At 38.3% G+C, this 23,930-nt stretch overlaps 1 protein-coding gene across 2 annotated transcripts in view; it reads right to left on the bottom strand.

Moving 5' to 3' along the window:
* cacna2d3a (calcium channel, voltage-dependent, alpha 2/delta subunit 3a) overlaps window positions 1-23,930 on the bottom strand; it is a 168,215-nt gene that overhangs the window by 81,253 nt on the left and 63,032 nt on the right. For both annotated transcript variants that reach the window (XM_038286306.1, XM_038286305.1), the window contains exons 5-8: window positions 19,755-19,917; window positions 6,042-6,173; window positions 5,270-5,481; window positions 2,543-2,617 (exon numbers count right to left, since the gene is read on the bottom strand). In XM_038286306.1, coding sequence (XP_038142234.1) covers window positions 2,543-2,617; window positions 5,270-5,481; window positions 6,042-6,173; window positions 19,755-19,917 — 582 coding nt within the window. The remainder of the gene's footprint in view (window positions 1-2,542; window positions 2,618-5,269; window positions 5,482-6,041; window positions 6,174-19,754; window positions 19,918-23,930) is intronic.

The raw sequence follows: 23,930 nt of genomic DNA, 5'->3' as shown, positions 1-23,930 counted from the left end.
GTGCTTTTTCTAACACCATCATATACTGTAGCAAAAAGACAGCCTTTGCATGTATTATGATTAAAGGTTAATCATTCCAACTAAAGACAGTTCCCTGGAGCTAGCTTTAACTATTGCCAGTGCAGACACCTGTACACCTCTACTTCCATAAAGCAGCGGGCTATGCTTAAATCCAGCAGAGTATTTAAGTGGCAGACAGAAAATGTGTGTGTGCTGAGAGAGATTCTAGCTCCTTGAGGGTGAGTGCAATACTAAATATGCCTGTGCCAACTAAAATATGTGTTAGACATTGAATTCTTCAGAGAGCAGACACCTTTAACCCTTTAAAGTTATTATAGTATATCTGCCAAGCTTTAAGTGCATTAGTGTGAATGAAAGAGATATCTTTAACCACAGCTTATTGAGGCATTTGGTTTAGATTTTATGGCAAGTTGTTAATCTCAACATGGCGATTGTGCATCTCTGATAAGTGCATTTAAAGGCAGAAAAGAGCTTTCAGTTAATAAAAAGGAGCAGTTTAAGTAAAAAGATATGAAAACTTCAGCCTGTTTTAATCCGATTAGCAGGCGTGAACAGTGATCCAGTACGACGTCAAATCAAGAGTTTAACATCCTGTGACACTACATTACATCATCTATTTTTACTTTCATTATCTTAGTATAATCCTTTTTTTTTTAGAATCTTCTACCTTGTATGTCATTTTAAAATGTACTAGCTTCTATATGTGTTTGCGTATATCCCTTTTGCAATAAAACCTATACGTGAAAAAAACATTTTTATATCTAATTAATAACCAGGACTCTCCAGGCAAATGGATGAATTAACTCAAACCATGTTGGACAGCTGCAGTGACCATGATTTGGACAGATCAAAGTAGAAACCATACCATGCTGGGTAAGATAACCGAAGAAATATGCTATGTGTGGAAGCTTATCTCCAAAGAGAAATTCTTTGTAGGTATGAAATACTTCCTGGCAAAAGTTTTTTTTTTCAGTTTCTTAGTCAGGGAGGTCAAAGTAAAAGGATTGCCACTGGGCTCCGTTCAAACCGCACAACCCACAGAATCCCTACGAAACTAAATTAGCAATGAACCCACAAAAATTTAACATGCAAAAATGTATTTAAGAGCACATATAAGTCATACATATCGAAAAGTATAACAAGAAAAATCCACAAAATCTTAACAAAGAGTCTACTGTAGACAAAAAAGGTGTCTGTCTGAATGTTATAAAAAGAAAAAAAACACTGATGAGGATGAGGATAAGTAGTATTGGGTGTTTTAAATTAGGCAAAACTGCTAAAACATATCTAAAATTCAGCTTTTAAACTCCTCACTCATCTGTGACAAAAAAATAAACCTTTAGGCTGTTTGATCTGTTGAATTTCTGATCTTAATCACTTTAAGTACTTTTTACCAAGAAAAAATATGGATTAAAAATAACATACATTAATTTAAAGACGGAGTAAATTTGGAGCCTCTACTGGGACAACCTCATTATGTCCTCTGTTAAAGTAAGACATTAGCCATATCTGCTGGTGCACATTGCTTTCTTCCCTTATGTGGGCTGACTAAACTATATTAAGCTATTATCTCCACCAATCCTAAACACACAATTCTAATCCATATTCATAAGTGCCTAGACAAACAAAAGTAAACAGAAACTAACATTAAAATACATACAGAGAGCATTTTTCAGAACTTGGAAGTAGAACATGTACAGGAAACTCAGTGTTTTATTGAATTCACAATAAATATTATTTCATGGTGTAATCACTAAACATTGACAGAGAGGATGGAAATCTTGCCATTGCTTTTAATCACTGTGATATCCTGATGGCTACATCATACATTTTCAACCACCACTCATAGTATATTTACTGAGTAAGTCACTTTTAAATAAACTGTCTTATTCAGAATTTGCATAATGCTCCAATATTATTGGGATTTTGCAAAGAAATATTGAGGTACTAAAGCTTGTGCCAAGGGATTTTGAGAGTGCAGTGAAGATCTTCCCAAAAATGGCATCATTGCACACTTAACCATTTATTACAAAAATATTTTATCTCAGCTTTGGAATTAGTACAGCATTTTGAACTGAACTAAGTTGAATGGGATGAAATAATTAAAAGTATTTGGATATGCTTCTGCATGCTGCAAGTTTAAAAAAAAATGTTTTAAAAATATTTATTTAAGCTTTATAAATGAAATCCAGCATATGTGATTTTCATTGGCATCTGTTGTTTTCCTTTACTTCACCCTGAAAGAGTAGTGTTTACCTATTTCTACACAGGTTTATTTAATTATTGCTCCCCCTCGTTTTTAATGACAGAACCAAATATTGTAAATGAAACAGTTTTTAAGTTGATTTAGGATTTTTTTAAAGAAAAATGCAGTTATCCTTCTGAACACCCACAATTGCAATGCATGTCATTTTCTGTTGCCTCAAAGTCCTAGCAAAATGCTAACCCATGAACTATTTCAAGTTGACTTAAAGTCATATTTTCCTTAATTTAGCAGTTTTAAAAAACTCTCAATACTCACATCTTTGTTGGTGACATCTGCTTGAACCAGGGTTCCATTCAGACATGGCTCCACATAATGCAATTCCTCATTGTACTAGAGAAATATAAAGAAAGGATATAAAATTAAATAACAAATTATGGAATGGAAAAAAAGGCATTGTGGAAAAGTGATAAACTGCATTTATCTCAATGAAATCACATGCACATTCTACCCAAGGTTTATAAAAAAAACAATACCAGTTAATGCGTAATTATATGTTAGGTTAAGAGTAGTTGGAAGACAATGTAATTGTCTTTATCCAAGCCAATAGTTATGCTCTTATCTTTTTTTTTCTGAATGTACTGTATGAAAAATGTTTTGGACTGAGAATGTGTTTTTATTGCAGTGCAAAACATATTCCAACTGAAAAAAAATCTATATTTGTAAGTTCAAGAGTGCAATTGAACTTAGTGAAGAGATCTTAGTGAAAATATTTCCATGAGACATAAGGGCAAAAAATGGTTTGAGAGAAATAGGAAATTAGGAACCAATTGGTTGTCACGCTCTGACCTGACAGTCTCTGTTGTCTGCTGCTGCATTCAGCAATCAGGATCCTTGGCTACCTGCAATTCTTTGCCAGCAGCTTAGTCAAGCCAGTCCTCTACAACTGTTTAACTGCATGCTTAGGCAGGTTTCACACGTACATTTCGTGTTTGCTCTGTCACTCCTTTGCAGGATGGACTAAAAAGGCATCAATATGTAATGGTTTGGAGGATGTGGGAATGAGGAATTGTGCAGAGTTTCAACAATCAGCCATTGTCAGATTTTTGAAAAACTTTGCGTGAGTAGATGTCCAGTATTATTTGCCTGCCATTTCTTATATAACTTTTAAGGTTCATAGTTTCCTGTGTTTCCCTTTCTCAGCCTGTTCTCATCACTCACCAAATTGGCTTTTTCTCTCTGGTCACATGTGTAATTTTATCCCGACGACCAACCTTGCCTAATCCATGGACCATGTCTGCCGTTCTCTGTCCTCCTGTGAACAACCTTAGTCTTTCCAATGAATGCATCTGAAGTTTTAACCATCCTGCCTTTGACCCCCTGCTGTGAGCTGCCTATCCAGATCACCCTAATTTACTGCTAATCTCTGAGGAAGTTTTCTTGTCAATAAACGTTTAAAGCACAATACCGTGCCTGCTTGAATGTATCTCATTCTCAAAATAAGCAACTACTTTAATGTATATTTTCAAATGTTCCTTTTCTTTCAGTAAAATAGTTTTCAACTTACCATTATATTTAGTGTCAATTAAACCTTTTTTTAATGTATAAAAAGAAGTGACTTCCTAACATCTACTTTTGTGCTTAATTCAGGATCATATCATTTCCAATTTAAATTTCTGTCACGATTTGGAGATATTGCTAAAATCCGACTGCTTACGCCTCTGTTCAGCCAAGATTTAGACTTTAAATTTCTGTGTATTCAGAACTGCATCGGTTTGAATAAATGATAACAATAGCTTAATCCTTAGGGCAGGCAACAACTAAGTCTGTCTGTTTTGCATTTCAAATCTTAATTTCAATGGCAATTAATTAGTTAGGAGCATGACAGAAAGCTAATTTTCAAGGCATGTTTCTATTCTGAACAGACAAATATAAAAATGAGCTGTCTCATTTGTGTGTTGAAGCTTGCTGTTTGTTAACTGGGTCAGAACATAATTTTTTTGGGTCCAAGAAGCTGACTCGACACATATAAGAAACATTACTCATAGTGATGAAAGTGTTCTCCAAATAAATTTTTAAGGTTAAGACTTATGTATTTGAAATTGTTCATTGGTAGCTTTAGTATTAAGAGTTATGGTTTAAGGCTATGGGCTGCTCAGTGGAACAGTGGGTAGCACTGCTACCTTGCAGCAAGAAAGTTTTGGGTTCGATTCCCGGTCTGGGGTCGTTCTGCATGGAGTTTGCATGTTCTCCCTGAGCATGCGTGGGTTCTCTCTGGGTACTCCGGCTTCCTCCCACAGTCCAAAAACATGACTGTTAGGTTAATTGGCTTCTCAAAAGTCCCCTTAGGTGTGAGTGCTTCATTCCTACAGGCATTTGCTTTACATCTCCTTTCTTGGTAGTATGTGGTATTTGGGCAGTCGTGGGTGAGCGGTTAGGGCGCCATTGAGGGCTGCCCCCTTGCACGGGTGAGGCATAAATGCAATTTCATGGTGTGCAGTGTTCACTTGTGTGTGCTGTGTCACAATGACAATGGGAGTTGGAGGAGTTTCCCAAAGGGCTTTCACTTTCATATTACTAGCATGGGTTTTCTCTTTGGATTCTGCATATAATCCAACATTCATGTTGTTTGATTTTTGAATCTTGGACTCAAATCCTGTTGTTGTTTAGTGCTTTTAAACTGGATCGTAGGCTTTCTGAATTACTTTTACACTCCCACTGAGAGGTGATAACTGGCCTGGCCCATTACTACCTTTTTTCCTCCTGCTCATAGGCTCAATATTCCGTTGTTATTGTAAACATACAGGGAGGGCTTTATATACTAACAAACAAAGCAAAATAGAAGCGTAAAAAACAATATACAAGCAGCATGCAGCAATTTAAAAATACAAACAAACTGTGAACTACTGCCATATAACTTTATAAATGTCATAGACCTTTAAGTGCACCTTTATGGAGTACAGAAAATGGAATCAATTGCGTTAATGTAGTGTTTCATGTGTCTAATGACTGGTTCTCTATTAGATTTATTTTGTGTAGACTTACAGCAATGATATTAAAAAAGTCATCATCTCCAAGAGTGTCTAGAATGGAGGAAACAGTCTGCCTGGCAATCGTCAGTCTCAGGCCTTTCATGCTCCCACTGACATCCACCAAGATCACAACATCCTTTGGAGAGGTGGCTGCCTGGATGTACCATTTTCGGTTTCTGCAGTCAAAAGCTATAACTCCGTGTTCATCTGGCTTCCATTTGATTCCTGTAAAAGCATTTAAGATCAAAAATAATATTGTGTATTGAAATTAAAAGTGTGTATTGATTAGTTGGTTCCATAAGAATTTTTATACTTTTTTTCAAACATTCATGCTTCTTAAAATAACCTTTTGCAGCTGTCTATTCAAAATCTAAATTGAAAGAAATTGTAAAAACATGTTTGACTACAAACATTTAGAGATATGCATTTAAGAAGTTTTCTTGCCAACAGCACTGAGAATTACTAAACACCTCATAAAAAGCACTTTCAAGCTGTTTCCACTTAGGATAATTTATTTGATATGTAGAAAGCCTTTTCATTAAAAAAATCAAGACAGCTGTGATGAATTCAAAACCAATAAAGGTAGAAATTTTTTTTTGTTTCTTTATAAAGTATTTAGGAGAAGGAGGCCCTTGCATGACCTGTTCAATGATTTTCAAATTTTCAATACTGTTTCAGAATATATCAATTCCATAATATTGTCTTTATCATTTTGTGTTTACTGTGATGTATTAGTTTTCCCCCATTTTCTATAACATTTTCTCTTAAAAAAAGTTCACACTTACCAGGATATTGTCGAAAAAATCCCTTAGCACTGCCAAAGTACTGCCATATTAGTGAGGGATCCCTTTCAAAGTTATCCACAAACACCTTGTTTAGGGCCTCTGACCAGTACACACCATTGACGATCGCAGAGTCTACCCAATACAGTGAGAAAAATAAAACAACATTAAAAAGTAATTATATATTGAAAGCAGAAGCAAACATCTCAAGACAACAATGTTAAAGAGAGCAATGGATAAAAATTAAATGAAATTAGTGAATGATCCCTCAGGGTTGAGGTCAACCCCATCGGGGGGGGGGGGGCTTAATACATTATTCTATAAATTCATTTTTTATAATTCATTTAGTGTCTGCAAAGATGTACATTTGCATATAAACCCTTCCTAACATGAAGTTTAAGTTGTTTTGATAAAGTAAGAAATTAATAAAGCTTCTTGTTAGTTTTTTAAGCTTATTTTACTTAGTTAGGGACCAGTCAGCCAAGCTTATTACAACAGCTTACCATTTAGTAAAAAGCAGAGCAGGAGGATGAAAGCGGAAAGACGGATAAAGAGTGAGAAAAATCATGAAGCAAGACAGAAAAATAATACTTTTTATAGCAAACAGAAAAAGACTGCCAGCTATGCATACAAAAAGATGGGACAAAAAAATGACAGACACACAGACAAGTAGGCTACCTAATGGATGTAGTGAAAGAGGAGTGGATAATAGTTTTCACATTATCTTCAATGATTTCAACATTGTCCCGCTGTCAACAGTTGTGCCAATAAGCCATGACTGAATTATTCTTTTGAAAACTATAACACACTGAAGCATCTTGTTGATAGTCATACCCTTCTACCTCCATGGAGTCGAGTGTAGTGGGTGAAGATGAGACTGGAATAGATCCAGAATTAATTAACACAACAATGTAGTCACTTCTGCTGAATTCTGAGTGTCTATTACAGGCTGAATTAATCATAATGAGGAGGTAAGCATGGGCTCTATTTTGCCAATAAGGTTCCACTAAAAAGCTCTAACTTTAGCATACTGTAGTTAAAGATATCAGTGATTTTATGTATTTTTTTCAGCCTTTTATTGTCATTAAACTATCACAAGTACAGAGCAATGAGATAAAATCTGTGAATTTAACCCATCCCCTTGGGGAGAAGTGGACTGCCATGTGGAACGCACAGGGAGCAGTGTGGGTGTTAAGGGTCTTGCTCAGGGACCCAGAGTGGCAGTCTGTGGGAGTGGGGCTTGAACTTAGAACTTCAGGATTCCAAGCACAATGCCCTAACCGCTAGGCTGCCACTCCCCAAAGCAGGCATTAACGTGAAGGGTCTTGCCTAAGGACCCACTCTGACAGCTCATGCCCCCCAGCTGGGATACGAACTCAGGCTTCCTGTTTGCAGGACGGGTGACACACCTGTACATATGTACACACATGATCATGTCATCAGCTGAAAATATGAGATTAAATGAACTCAGCATTAAAATAATAAAAAATAAATCTGTACTTCACTTGCTTGAATTATTGTCAGTGCTCAATGTAGATTATAGCACCTCAGGGAAAATAGGAACTTAAGAAGCAAGGTTTGAAATCATAATTGAACTGAAAAGTGATGGACAAGAGAATGTCAGGAAAAGTTTGAGTAATCATCATTAATTTTGTGTTGTGAATCATCTGCTTGGCTTCAGACAATCCACAAGGTTTGTATCATGTAATTAAAAAAGTCCAAGCTCATGGGTGTAAAAGTCTGAAAGAAGAATATTTTATACACAAGGCTTTGCATGACAATAGACTCTAAATCAAATTTTGGCTGCAGAGGAGAACCTTTTGTACATTGGTTGCAGACAGCACTTTTGAAGCATTAAGGTGCTGGATTCAAGTGACAATGTTTGGACAGGTCATGTAGGGACAATAGGATTCTGCGTACCAAAGTAGCTAAAAAAGACTCAAATTTTTTTTTTTTCCTCAGTTCTTTCACCCACGGTTCCTTAATAGCAATTTTCTTAAGCTTTGAAATTGTAGGGTGTGAGAGAGACACACAAGGGTTTTTAAGCATCATGCATTTAACAAAATGTGACAAAATGTTCTTTCTTGGTAGGTGCCATTTAAAACCAACATTTTGATTTGACATTTGCATATTGCATCATCTGTTTTTCCTTTAATTTTCAAAGGTTTCTACACAAAAATTGAAATGTGATTGATTTATGTGTGTAATGTTATATTAAAGATGTCAAATTGATTTCAATAGCTCTGTAATCCTTCCTCTCCCTTTGCTCCTTTTTTACAGGGTGCTTTTTTAAAATCTATCATTATAGGTAATTTTTTTCAAGTAATGCCAGGAAGGACAAGTTTGTTTATAGCATATTTCATTGGCAATACAATTCAAATCACTGTCCATTAGAAAAAAGACAACAGAATAGCTTAAACGCAACACAAATATTTAAAGAGAACAAAAGTGAGTAATGAAAATAAAAGGCTTATACAAGAAAGATGAAATGATTTATTGAAAAAGGAAATTTGGACTGAAAGCTTCTGGGAGTTACTTCAAAATCAGTTGAGCATAGGAACTAAATGCTGTTATTCCATTTTTGGTTCTGGCTCTACGTATGTAAAGTAGATTTAAGCCAGCACAACCAAGATATCTAGATAGATGATACACTGACAACAAGTCTGTAATGCATTTTGGTGCTGAGTCATTTAGTGTTTATGGACTAACAGATGTACTTTAGTTTATTCTTTTGCCAGTGTAACGATATTGAAATTGAGGTGAAATGCTCCACTTTCTGAGGACACAGCACTCTCTATCAACTGCAGCTGTCCTACCAACCTTTCAGCCGAGTTGTGAAGACACCACTGCATTAATCAGTTCTACAAAAGACATTAATCACTTTTTTAAGTTCCTGCTGAGACATTAGCCCTTTAATCTGGGAGATGTTCTTTAAGTGATAGAAGGCACACATTATTACTGTCTTTATGTGCCTCTGAAGGTTCAGGTCAGAGTCCATCACCACAACCAGATTTCAAGCCCCGATTAGTGGTTTCTAGCTATATTAACTGAAGCTGTGTGTGATATCGCAAACTTACTCTAAATGTAAATTCACATTTTCTAATGCCAAACTTTTTTACTGGGACCTTTCCATGTTAACAAGGTTTTATTTCTGGTAGAGGATAGCAAGCCTAGCACTAGCTTAGTGCTACTATGGCTCTGTCTAAATCTCCTCTGTCCTACTCTCTGCATTAGATGTTAGTTATTCCTCTGCCCCCTTAGCAATAATGGTACGTGTAATAAGTGGAGTATTTTTGTAGCTTTGTGGGAGTGGTTGTCATAGTTAGACTCCTGGCTTCAGGCTGCTGAGCATCCAGGAATCGAAAAGGGCCAATTGACTAACAACTCAGTGTCACCGAGACCAGGTACACAGTAACACAGTGGCCACAGTGGGATCCCATATGTACTGCAGGTATATATATAAGGTATATATAATTAAACCTTTACTTAAGGTCTCTTCAGTTGTACTGATCCCTTTACACCTTAGACTTCCTCATCTTCCAGACAATTTACTAGAAAACATCAAATTTCAACATGTTAAGGATGAGAAAGCAAGTATTATGGGAACCCCAACACTATAGCTGAGGTTCAGTAGGTGACTGGTGCACTCCAGAGTGGAAAATTCCCTGGACCTGATGGCTTTACTTCCAAATATTACCAGACACTCTTTTGGAGGCCACCATGCTTAAAGAGGACAAAGACCCTCCACTATCTGATAGTTATTGAGCCATTTCACTTTTGAATGTTGACTTGAATATTCTTTCTAAGATTCTGACCTCTCATTTATGACATGTTCTATCAGGAAAAAAGAATTAGGAGAGTCACGTGGGATCGCCGAGCAAGATGGCTGCTCACTAAACTTGTCCGTAAGCCACACCGGAAAAATGTAACTTATCCGTCTCTTATAATTTTGCTTTTTGGAAATCGTCAACAACCAGCCATCATTTTTATTTAATTTTCACCGGGAAATATAGCCTAGCACAATGTCATCCTCGAAATGTTCCAAGGGAACAGGCACGCGTGGGAAGCCTGCCGTGGACAGTGACGTTAGCACTCCACAGAATACAAGCATGGATAAGCTTCTGGCTGAAGTGACTAAAATGGGTACCACGCTCAAAACAGTGGCTACTGATGTGTCAACTATCAAAGAAACAACAACGGAATTGAAAAACGCTGTTAGCGCCATGCAAGTAAGACTGACTGAGGCAGAAACCAGAATATCCGACGCCGAGGACACCGTACAGCAATTGGCCCGCGACCGCGAACTACACAGTCAGCGAATTGATACGCTGTGGAGCCGCATAGAAGATTTAGAGAACAGAAGCCGCCGTAATAATATTAGGATGTTGGGCTTGAGAGAGGGCAGCGAAGGGGGCGACATAAAGACATGCATTGAAAAGATCCTAACCGAGGGCCTAAAGATTGTCATTGATGGTGAATTTGAAGTGGAGAGGGCGCATCGCTCTCCGGCTGCACGCCGAGATGAAGACCAACCCCCGAGAGTGATCATGATCCGATTTTTGCGCAGCTCTGGAAGAGATAAAGTTCTCAAAGCGGCGAGGGAGAAGAACGGAGCAACTTGGAATGGGTGCAGACTTTCGTTTTTCCCTGACATGTCGAAAAGTCTGGCTGAGAAAAGAAAAGCCTTCACGCCGGCCAAACGACTGCTGCACGCAAAGAAGGTGAAATTCACACTCGCTTTCCCGGCGATACTGAAGTTTTCCTGGAAGGGGCGGAAACTAAACTTTCAAGATGCTACGGAGGCGGAGAAGTTCATCCAGCAACGTGTTACGGGGACGGAATTCGAGGAGGGAGATGATGATGGTGAACAGTAATGCAGCGATGGTTATTCGACTGCTACTGAGAGACTTTGAAAAAGGTATGGTGTGGCCGGAGGGTGGGTGTGGCTATCTTAAGCTGGGACACTAGTCGGACGTTCCACAGACCAAATAAGGAGTTGTTATTTTTTTTTTATTTTTTATTTTTTTTTCTTTTCTTTTGTTTTTTTTTTAATTCATTTTTAGGGAAGAGTCTCCATTTTCTAGGAGTCTCTAGGGGTGGGAATATGTTTTCACCTGTTTTTGAGGGGGGGGTGGTGTTGACCAGTTTGGTCGTATTTGTTCATTTAAAAGTTAAGGACACTTTGAAATTACTCAATGAATGTACAACAGCTTTGAACATGGAACAAGTTTATGAGGGTCAGACATGTTACAACTATTTTTGTATGCCCAATATTTGCTTTTTTATTTCTATTATATCCTGAATGGCAAATAATTCTTTTGTTAAGGTTGTATCCTGGAACATTAATGGATGTGGAAACCCAGTAAAACGGAAAAAGGTACTTTCATATTTCAAACTGCAACAAACAGATATAGCATTTATTCAAGAAACTCACTTAAAAGATGATGAGGCCAGAAAGTTTAAAAGAGATTGGGTGGGGCAAGTTTTCTTTAGCTCCTTTTCTACCAAGAAAAATGGTGTTCTTATTCTGGTACACAAAAGGCTAAATTTCTCACTAGTCAGGGAATATGCAGATAGTAACGGTAGAATTATTTGTATTGACACTATCATAAATGGCATGAAAGTAACACTTTGTAATATTTATGCCCCCAACAAAGAAGAGCCAGCGTTTTTTCATGAGGTTAATAACATCTTGGGGAACGCACACGGACAGGTAGTGTTGGCTGGAGACTTTAACCAGGTTCTGGATGGTGCTTTAGATAAGAGTAGATTTTCAGGAACTGCTCTGCCTAAGGATAGAGCAGCTATCAAGATGTTAATGAAAGATAATGGTTTAATTGATATATGGCGTATGGTTAATCCAAGTAAGAGGGAATATTCGTTCTACTCCCATTGCCACAAATCCTACTCGCGTATAGATTTTATATTGATGTCTAATGGGCTAATCAATGATGTCATCGACTGCAAAATTAATGCCATTTCTTTATCGGATCATGCTCCCGTTGAACTCTGTGTTAAAATACATCCAGACAAACTCAAACGAGGTAGATGGAGGATGAATACCTCCATCCTTCAAAATGACATTTTTCAGAAGGAACTGGCAATAGATTTGTCATCATTTTTTGAGATAAACATGGGTAGTACGGACAGTGTGGCTATGGTGTGGGAGGCGTCAAAGGCATACATTAGAGGCAAAATTATAGCGCATACCTCTAGAATAAAAAAAGAACACACCAATACAATTAAAAAATTGGAGGCAGAATTAATCATAATGGAAAGAAAACTGGCAGAACAATATTCTGATAGGCTGTTAAATGATATTTGTAAATGTAAATCTCAAATACAGGAAATATTCAATAGAAAGGCAGAATATGCTCTGTCTAGACTAAAAACAACATTCTATGAGGCGGGAGAGAAGACAGGGAAGCTCCTGGCGAGACAGTTAAAAGAGGTCAATTCTGCGCATGCAATTCCTGCCATACGGAAAGATGGGGCACTAGTAACTTCTCCCGCAGAAATTAATGAGGTCTTTAAAACTTTTTATGAGAAGCTATATTGTTCAGAAGGAGAGCCAAGTAATCTATCACTACAGAACTTTTTCCACAAAATAACTCTCCCAAGGTTGTCAGCCGAACAGGCATGTAATCTGGTTAAACCAGTGTCCCAGGAAGAGGTGAAGAAGGCCATCCAATCTATGAAAATAGGGAAGTCACCTGGAACCGACGGATTCCCTGTGGAATATTATAAGCAGTACATGGATATCCTCACACCAGTCTTGACCAAAGTGTATGACGAGGCCTTGCATACTGGTTCCCTCCCACCATCTCTGAATGAAGCACTTATTTCTCTAATTCCAAAGAAAGACAGAGATCATACAGACCCTGCCAATTTCAGACCTATCAGTCTAATTAATGTTGATAGCAAAATACTTGCCAAGGTGCTTGCCCTGAGACTAGAAACAGTATTGCCAGACCTAATACATCATGACCAGGTGGGTTTCTTACAAGGTAGATCTTCTACTGACAACCTAAGAAGACTGATGCACCTCATGTGGTTGAACTCCTCCAGCACTGCGCCAGTGGCAGCCATGTCATTAGATGCGGAAAAGGCGTATGACAGGGTATCGCTGGAGTTCCTTTATTCAGCCCTGTCAGAGTTTGGGTTTGGATCTGGTTTCATGAAATGGGTTAAAGTATTGTACAGCGATCCAAAAGCGGCGGTTATGACTAATGGCGTGACCTCACCATTTTTTAAACTCTCCAGAGGAACACGTCAGGGGTGTCCTCTTTCACCACTGTTGTTTACAATTTTCTTGGAACCTCTGGCAATAGCCATTAGAGCAAACCCCGCCATTAAAGGAGTACATGGAGGTGGAAGTGAGCATAAATTAATGTTATATGCTGATGACATTCTATTTCTGACTTGTGACCCGCAAAACTCTCTACCTGCCCTAATGCAAACTATCAGTGACTATTCCCAGATCTCAGGTTACAAAATCAATTGGACCAAGTCCGAAGCAATGCCAATATCCAAACATTGTCACCCACAAATAATTGCACAGTACAATTTTAGATGGATTCCAAAAGGCATGGTATACCTGGGCATTAGGTTGTGCCCAGACCTTGGTGAGATTGTTGCGTTGAACTATGATAAGCTACTTCAAAAAATCAAGACAAACATAGGTAAATGGGGAAAGCTAAACCTTACCCTATGTGGTAAAATAAATGTTGTTAAAATGGTGATTGCCCCCCAGTTCAACTACATATCCATGATGCTCCCTCTTAGTATACCTGAAAATATATTTAAACAATATGACGGTCTCATTAAGGAATTCCTTTGGGCGGGGAGAAAGCCCAGGTTTAAACTGGATAAGCTCTATGCACCCAAGGATAAAGGAGGGCTGAGTTTACCTAATGTTAGATTGTACAACTTGTCTTTTGAAATGTCCAAGATAGCTAAACACTGGAGTGGAGATGCGTCCGAATTAAATTGGGTCAATATAGAACAGACTCTTGCCACACCATTTCACCACAAACAGTTGTTATCCCAACAGGTAACTGGCTTAGTGGAGGACAAAAATCCAGTTGTCCAACACTCTAAGGAAGTGTGGGCAAAGATCCACAAGCTACACAAACTCTCACATTACAAACAGCAGTATTCCTCTCTGTGGCTCAATCCCGAAATTAAAATAGGTAAACGCACTGTGTTTTGGAGAAAGTGGGTAGAAAATGGAATCCACACTATTGGTGACCTTTTCAGTGAAGGTATTATTAAATCATTTGCTCAACTTGTACAGGAGTATAATCTGCAAGAAAAGGGTGACTTCTGGAAGTACTTGCAGATTAGACACTGCATATTGAAAATAAATCTAACAACAAAAGAAGACAATGTAATTTTGCAGCTTCTGCAATTGCCATTTAAGCATGGGGCTTCTGTGTTTTACAATAAAACAGTTTGTTTAACCAGTAGCTCATGTGAAAACTTAAGGTTGATCTGGCAAAGAGACCTTGAATGCAATATAGACAAGGACACATGGGAACAAATATTGGCCGATAATGGTAAATATATCAAAGAAGTACGGTCTAAATTTATTCAATATAAAATTCTACATAGGTTCTATTGGACCCCATGCAGACTTTTTACAATAGGATTAATAACAAGTAATATATGCTGGAAGTGTAAAAAAGAAACAGGAACTTTTCTACACCTTATATGGGAATGTACCTTGGTTAAACCATTCTGGAACAAGATAATTAAATTCCTAGGGACATGGATGGACATGACCCTCCCACTGTGTCCGCGTCTATGTCTTCTTGGAGACAAATCAGCAATACCACAGCTCACAAAAGGGGTACACTCAGTGTTGATGGTTGGGCTAGCTTCAGCTGCAAGAGTTATACTGAGACACTGGAAGGCATCTGAACACCCCACATTCCAGGAATGGAAAGTGTTAATGACTGAAACGGTATCATATGAGGTTATGCTAACTAGACTGAGAAGCAAAGGACAGGTGGGGTTAAATAATTGGCATTTCTTTCAAGTCTACCTGACTTCTCAGTAGCGACCCTTTTTTATTTTATCTTTTTCACCTATTTATTCTTTAGTTATTATTTTATTTTTTATTTGTTTCCCCTTCATCATCCAGAAACACCGTCTATTTCTGCTTTTATCCTTATAGTTATGTTAATTGTCTGACCATGTGTTATAAGCTGTTACTTTTTGTATACTATGCCATGCAAGCTTTGTATCGTACTTGTTTGATTGTTTAAAGGAAAATAAAAAACTTTAATAACAAAAAAAAAAAAAAAAGAATTAGAAGAGAACTTATTTTTATTTTTTATCTTTTGTAAGCAACTATTGCCTATGAATTATTCTGCCAAAAAAAATTCTCCCTCCATTTTGGTCGTCATCTGGTGGTTTTCGATACCTGGGTAACCAGATATCTAAATCTATTGGGGAAATGTGTTGTATCAACCACCTGCTTGAGAGAACCGAAAGGGATTCTGTTGGGCTGTTATGCCTCTTTCATTTGTAGGCCGGATACATTCGGTTAAAATGGTGATTCTTCCAAATTCCCAAACTTGTTTTAGAATATTCCTAATTTTCTTAACATATTTCTTTTGAAAAGTCGAACAGACTGATTGTGATAACTTTTTATGGGATGGCAAGCAAGCCAGAATTCGGAAATCCAGTAAAGTACTACTACTGGGCATAAGAGAGATTCACTGCTTGGACGGGTGCAAACAATGTTTATCTCTGTTTTCCTTGCTCTTATCTCTGTGATCACAACTTCCACTTCTACAATTAACTGGTTGTCCAGTGGTTATTGCTTCTTTGAAAATCTGTTCTTGTTTTAAAAAGCAACTCGAGCTTTCTTGCCCCTACTGCTTTAACTTTTGTTTTGTAGAAAATTGCTACTTTGTCCCATTCAGGACAGATTCAGTATCCTGGGCCTGACACAAAAAAGGAATAAAGTCAGTTAATTATTTAAATACAGACTCTATATTTTCCTCGATCAAGCAGCTTTCTACTAAATTCAGCCACCCCAACCATTACCTCTGTAGCTTATTTCAGGTTACAGATCTGTTGGAGGCTGTGATTTTCACAGACCCGATAAAGGATGTACTGTATGTCAGGTCCGTATATTTCTATTTGGTTGGTATTCTCAACCTCAATTACTGCAAATTAATGTTTGGGAGGAAAGCCTGAAAGTTCGATGTAGTGAACAATGATACAATTATTCTTTGCCACTTTTCTAAGGAAATTATTTAAACTGTGTGCTAGCCAATAAACTGTGTGCTTGAATTAAACACATGGTTCTTCTGCAGATGGGATCTGGAATTCAAGTTGGTTGACACTCTTTCTAGGGGTTTTCAGGCAAAACCAATTCCATGTGCATAAATATTCCTAAAACAAAAGCTATAGGTAAAAGTCTTATTTCCAAATGCTTTGAGTGACCCTCTATCCAACAGTATGCAGCAGAATAAGTTTTGTTTAGCTTTAACTTATTCAGACACATGAAAAACCAGGTCACATTGCAAAGACAATCATGTCCAAAGTTTACCCCTGAGCTGTAGATGTTTCAGATGAGCGAGGAAAGATGGAGTGAATAATTACACCTGTGATGTTTACCTGACTAAATTAAACTAGAGCAGAGTTGAAAGATAACAGCAGTTTTCCATATTTCTTGTAAAGCATCTAAATATGTAAGTTTCTCTGTTGAATCTTTAGTCTATAAATCACATATTAATTATTCCTCCTCTTCTATGAGCTGATAACCCAACTTTCCATGCAATTGATTTATTTAGTTTGTAACTTTTGTTCCTGACGCTCTCATTTGCTTTTCTTTTCTTTTTCCAGGGTGCAATTAATTCCTTGCTTAGACCTTCCATCAGTCTGACTTAACCTACTTTCATTTTCAATTATATTCTCCTTGCTCTCTTCCTCCATTTTCCTCCTCTCTCTTTTTCTATATACATTTTTGCCTCTCATAACTCAGTTAAGTCAACTTGACATTCACTTTGTCCACTGAGCCTTGTAAGAGGCCTTAAATTCTCATGTTGGATTTGAGCTGATGGTAAATCAGAAGAAGCCTAATTATTAACAGCTAATTAGGTCAAAGTGTTGCAGTAATGAACCAAGGAGTTGCATATAATAAAGTCATGTCCACCTCCTGATAGAAACATGCATTATTCACTTAAGACTAAAGCTATGTTTTTGTGTGATTTTTAAACTTTTTCACTTGTAGTATAAATTCTGGCTTTGCTATTATTGCAGTTTTAATGTTATAGCTCCAAGCCTCATTACCTGAAGATATATAATTCAGTTTTATCAGACGAGAAGCTATAAGTACTTACAATTGGGCAGGATGAGCTTTTATTTTTTATATGCCTATTACTAATTTGCCCGCAGCATCCTTGCAGTTTGTAAAAACATAAAAGAAAAAAAACATTGCACTGAAAATATTTTTTTTCAGAAATGTTTTCAAAATCAGAAATATGCTTAACTATTACGTACATAATGGTATTGATAATCAAATGTATTTTTTAATAAAAATTTCTAGCCAAGGCACATGACATCACCTGGAACATAGCCGTGACCCCACCCCTGAGCCAGGCCTGGTGTTTAGGTTATTCCGCGAGCGTATGGTGGCCCCAGTGGGCTCAGCTCCTGCAGGGAGAACCATGAGGGACATGTGCAAAGAGGATTGGGCAGGAGTCGGAGGCGTCCAAATGCATGGGCCCCCTAATGCATGGGCCCTAAGGCTGGATCTGGGGAGACTGGCTCTGTCACTTCACTGGGAGCAGCGGGGCTGTGGGGGTTCAGCTTGTGTGGGAGATGGAACAAAACCGGCTAGCGATAGTCAGCCTCTCTGCCACACATAGCGTGGGCTCTGGAACCCATCTTTTTGAGAGAGGCTGGACTCTTTCCTACTCTGGAGTGGGTAGCAAGAAGAGACAGAGGGCAGTGTCTCCCCCCACCTCAGAACACCATTTTCAAGCTTAAGGATGTCCATAGGTGCACCTAGCGCTAGGACACCCTAGGCCGAACATGGACGTTGTAGTCGTATCTTCTGACCTTTTTTTGCATATCTTGGACAGTCGGGTGAAAAAAGGGGCAGAGCTGTACACCGACCACTACCTGGTTGTGTGCTGGATGCGCTAGAAGAAGAAGAAGCCAGACAGATGTGGCAAGCCAAAGTGAGTAGTAAGGATCTGATGGCATTGTTTGGTGGAGTCCTCGGTAAGGGATGTGTCCGACTCCAACCTCCTGAGGAGCTTCTTCCAGATTTGGCTGGAGGCTGGAGACATGGAGTATGAGTGGGCCATGTTTTCACCATCTATTGTTGATGTGGCCACCCGTAGTTGTTGCCATATGTCCGACTGATGGTTGAACTTCTGCATCAAGAGGAGCCGTCTGGTTTTTATCCTGGCCATGAAACAGTGGACCAGCTCCACATCCTCTGCAGGGTGCCCGAGTGTTCATGGGAATTTGCCCAACCAGTCCTCATGTGCTGTATGGACGTGGAGAAGGCATTCAGGAGTTGTGGTGCCTTGAGGGGGGTGCTTCAGGAGTATGAAGTCCGGTTCCCTCAACTAGAGGCAATCCGCACGTATAAGTGTAGTAGGAGCGTAGTCCACATTGCAAGCATTAAGTCAGACCTGTCGTTAGACTCAGCCAGGGCTGCCCTCTGTCACTGGTCCTGTTCATAAACTTTATTGACACAATTTCTAGGCGCAGCAAGGACAAGAGGGGGTCTGATTTGGGGACCGGTGGATTAGAATCAGCTCCTCCAAGTCAGAGGCCATGGTTCTCAATCATGTGTATCTCTTGAATCCCTGCCTCATTTGGAGGAATTTAAGTATCTTGGGGTCCTGTTCACAAGTAAGGGGACAATGAAGGAGAAGATCAATAGACAGCTGCTGCTATAATGCAGCTGTTGCACCTGTCTGTCGTGGTGAAGAGATAGCTGAGCAAAAAGGCAAAGCTCTCAATTTACTGGTCGGTCTACATTCCTACCCTCACCTATGGTCATCCAATCTGGATCCCGAATGAAAGAACAAAATTCCAGATACAAGCAGCTGAAATGAGCTTTCTCCACAGAGTGGCTGACCCTTAGAGATAATGTGAGGAGCCACGTCATCAGGAGGGGCTTGGAGCAGAGCCCCTTCTCCTCTGCATCGAAAAGAGTCAGCTGAGGTGGCTCGGACATCTTTTCCAGATAACATCTGGACACCTCCCTCGGGTGTTGTTCCAGGCACACCCCACCTGGGAGCAGACTCAGGTTTCCCCAAGCAGAGCTGGAGGAGGTGTTTGCAGACAGGAAGACTTGGAGTCTCTACTGAGACTGCTGCACCCATGAACCGGTCCCTGATGAAGCGGGAGACTGCGAGTACGAGGTATTTCTTCTAGATGTTTTTTTGTTGCTTGTTGTTGTTTAGTAATGGTAGGTTTAGGAAACATAACTGAAACTTAATCAATCTTAGTCAATTATTCCATATAAAAAAAATTATAGTTATTGTTAACCACACATTTTAACAATAAAATTTTATTTAAGATTCAGCATTATCTAGTTGACTGTTTTTGACAGCAATTACTTTTTTCATGGTCAAACAAGCAAACAGCCTGCATCCATTTAAAGCTTTTCTTAACATTTATTTTCCAATATTAATGTAATTTTGTGTAAGGTTTGTATATTGTGGATTGTGAACATACCTTTATTGTACATGTTGGTGGGCACCTGGACCACACTGAGGCTGAGATTGACTGATAGGTTGTTAAAATGTTCGTTGGGCTGCAGGATAAACTCTCCTCCCAGCTCTACATTGTTCCCCTCCTCATCAACCTCATTGATCAGAACTGCATTGAAGTATTCGTACTGTAGACACAAATAAAAAACAGAGAACCATCTGCACCAAGATAAAACTTAAATTCACCTTGAAATCTGTAACAAACGTTCATTAAGATCAAAGGGTGTAATTATCAATAAATCATTTTGCCAAATCATGCTGTTGATACAGTACATGAAAGAGCCAGATCAATAAGGTGCTAAATCAGGGAGTTTCACATGTTCAGGTAACCTGAATCCCCAGATCATCCCTGGATGTGCATGTTGTTATAGAGGAGAGCTGCTGAGATGACAAATACCACCTCAAGTGTCTGTGGACTACTTGCCCAGCTGCATCGTACATGAGGTGCTGTGCTTCAAAAGTATTTTTAGTACTGCGTAACCTAGGAAGAGTATTAATAAATCATAGTTCTAGACACAGTGAAAGCACAAGTGTCTCTGTATCCCAAAGCTCCAGAAGACACTCCGTACTGCGCTTGTAAAAGAGTAACACTGCATAATAAGAGGCAACTAAATGGCAAAAACCATTAAAAGTTGCAGCATTTAGACTTTAGTAGGCTGTCTTGTAAAAACATAAGTGATGCTTCAATATATTTTAGAAAAAGAATGAATATCAGTCATCTCACTGCACCTAGCCCATTTATTTAATGTAAGGTCATGTTCTTTAAAGTAAGCTGCAGTTTCTGGCCATGCCAGGTATACTTTTTTTTAGCATTTAATATATCCGTCACTGTAAAGTGTGGATTTTTACATTTCTGTCCATACATCCATTATTTGATTTAATTAGATATTTTTTGACCACATAAACATAAATTCAAGCCAAACCCCATATCTAAATCGTTTACATTAAAATAATGAAAAGATTTATTGCTTCTCTTGAAATAAGTAATTTTTTACCAAACCTTATTTCAGAAATGTTAGTGATGTTTCTTACTTTTTACAATCAGACATAATTTTTATATCTTATCAACATATTTTAGACTCCCAGTTAATTAATACAAAGATACCAACTTCTTCAAGATCAGTTCATCATGTCTACCAAATAAAGGCAGCAAAGATAATCACAAGGTTCTGCATTTTTTTTATTCCCAATTCTTATTCTAATCTAAAATATGACAGAAGACAGACTTAAAACAAAGACATGTATTCAGTACTTCAACAAGCAGTGAATGCAAATACATGACAAAGTTAATATAATCTATTAAGAATAGTTTCTTAGACAAAACAGAAATAACTTGCACTAGGTTTATATAAAAAGTTAATATTTGAAAGAAAAATTTAAAGCAACATTAAACATTAAGTTAAGTTTATCAGTAAATAAAGTTTCTTAAAGAAAAAAACACCTGTTCTAGACACACCAACAATACCTATTACAACACAGTTAATTTACAAATTGTATAAAGCAAACTTATATTGATGTGATACTACATTTGATTGTAGTGTAGTAATATTTACAAAATATGATAAATATTTTATGTTTCAAATGCATCATCAAACAACTGTGGCAGAAACACTCTTACCTTAAATGTAATTTAATGGACTTCTACATCGTTTAGAAGACTTTGTTCTCTACATGTTTTAACAACCCCCCCCCAGCTGCTAAACTTGAGCATTAGCAACCTTCAAAGGGGTAAATCTTCCTGTGTTCTCATGAGAAACAATACCATCCCTTCAGCACAGTGCAAAACACAGATAAAGCCATCAATTAGGTTAGCAAGCTTTGTGCCTATCAGTATAATTAATCAGGCCTGATTAGACTTAAACTCCTTTATCAAAGAGCATACTCCTAATTCAAGGTGAGAAAGTGCAAGGTTGAATATTTTTTCCATATTGAGTGTTCGGAAGGCCACAAGAATAAAAAAAAAAGAGATTCTTCGATCAAGCTCTTTGCTCATCATTACATAAGTGTTCAATATAAACTAAATTGGACTTTAGTGTGCTCAATCATTTTTGGCATCCAGCACTACTGCACCCTTTATTTATTTATTTATTTTTTATTTTTGTTTCAGCTACATTTAGATAAGATTAGATCCTGGTGATTCTGCACTTTGACTATTTTATGTTCGTTTTGCAGGTTCAATAACACTATGGGAGACTTTATAGGAATGAAAAGGAGCTGTTGCATGAGTTACAATGCCTTGGGAACAATTCATACCTGTTTTAAAAAGTGATAATTTCATGTCTTTTTAAATGTAATCATAGAGTAACTTTAAATAATCTACGTAAACTACTTCAACGGAAATTGTCAATTTTGATAAAGCCAAACACTTTTGGTTTCATCAGAGGCTTATTAATACGTTATATGTTCTGATAGTCATTTCAACCTGGAAAGACTAACAAGGAGACAATAAGACAAGGAGGCAATTACATAGATATAGAGCAGCGCATTGCTGCTGATGATAGAATGGGCAGACTAATTAGAATGAAGAGGTCTTACCCCTGGGGCCAGGACACTAGTGATGGACTAGAAGATAAAGGATGAAGGGAGCTGAATGATGTAGGAGGTAGACCATGGTGGTGAAGGTGGTGGAGGTGGGTTGAAGCCTTGTTAGAAGGCAGGCACACTTGACCTTGATGAGGCAGCTTATAAAGCAGTCTTTGATGTTACTGTATTATCTGATGAAGAGGTTTGGAGGGCAGAAAAGAAATGGCAGCGGTAGATTTCGGATGACAGGACAGTTGGGATACACAGGTAAAGCTTGGCACAGTCTATTACATTGAAAATATGCCTAGGCTCCATTTAGTTCAAATGGGGATCAGATCCCTGGTTAAACATAAAAAAATTCTAAAAAGAATGAAGCAAATCAAAAATTCTAATGGAAAGGATTTGAACACACTTTTGCATATTTTTCTTATATGTGACATTAAACAATTTTTTTCACAGGCGCCAAAGGAAAGGAATTTGGTAAAATACTATATGCAATTCTTGGTTTTATAATTGAATTGGGAATTGCTGTATGGCCATAAGGACCTAATAAAATATGATTCTAGTTGAGAAATGAAACTGTAATTTTAATGTAATATTGTTTGGTTATTCCACAAAAATATGGTCCTCAATATTAACAGGTGTGCCTCTGCAAAAATACCTCCCGAGTTATGCATTTGGTAAATATGACATTGTCAGGCTCAGAACAGTAAGATCCAGTACTCAAGGCTGACAAACAGTTAGATTTCTTAAAGCGTTTATTGAAAACTGAAGAGAGCAGTGTTGCATTAAAGGCAGGAACTTCTGCAGGAGGAGATAACAGGTTAGTGACCACGTCTTTTTGGAACCTGGTCTTATAGTTCAGTTAGAGCCCAAAGGGTGAGGTTGGTCCCAGCCGGTCGGTTGCAAACTCGATGCAGTGGTTTCCACAAAGAGAGTCCCAGACGTTGAAGTATCGGTGTTCGGAGGACAGGCAGGAGATCAGAGTTGAGCAGACGAAGGAAGGCAGGACAATCCAGAGGGCAAAGCCGATGCCAGTGATGTGCTCGGTTGTCTGAGTCAAGAGGTCAGAGATCTAGTGAAGTACCGATGGAGAATCCAGGACAAATTTGGTTCAAAGTTACAGGTACGGTACACAAACAGGCATGAGTCAGAAGACAGATCAGGCAAAAAGATCAGACAGGGACAGGCAGGCTCAGAGGTCCAGAGGCAGAATGGCTCAGGATCAGGTAATCAGAATACAGGAACCCTAGAATAATTCCGACCAACAGCTCGAAAATAATCTGGCACTGATGACTGGCCTGAAGGCTGGTTAAATATAGACTAAAGCAGGTGGATCAGATAAGCAGGTGATGAGAACCCGGCAGAGCTACTGTAAGCAGGTGTGTGAAATGTGTGTCTATGTGATCGGACAGTCAAGCTCACTCAAGAAGTTGCCACAACTTGTCTTATGAAGATTGGATTTAGGCCAAATCAGGAAAGGCATTGAAGCGATGATGTGCAGCTCCGAATGATCAACATAGGCCGAGCGACGCTGAGCTGTGAGGCCTGTCCAATGCTTGCAGCTTTATTTCTCATTATAATGCATACACTTATTTTAAATAGCAAATAGCAATTA

The sequence above is a fragment of the Cyprinodon tularosa genome, unplaced genomic scaffold (assembly GCF_016077235.1).
Source record: "Cyprinodon tularosa strain WSP-4 unplaced genomic scaffold, ASM1607723v1 ctg223, whole genome shotgun sequence".
Taxonomy (NCBI): Eukaryota; Metazoa; Chordata; class Actinopteri; order Cyprinodontiformes; family Cyprinodontidae; genus Cyprinodon; species Cyprinodon tularosa.
The sequence above is the reverse complement of the archived record's forward strand: the minus strand, read 5'-3'. Positions and strand labels throughout refer to the sequence as shown.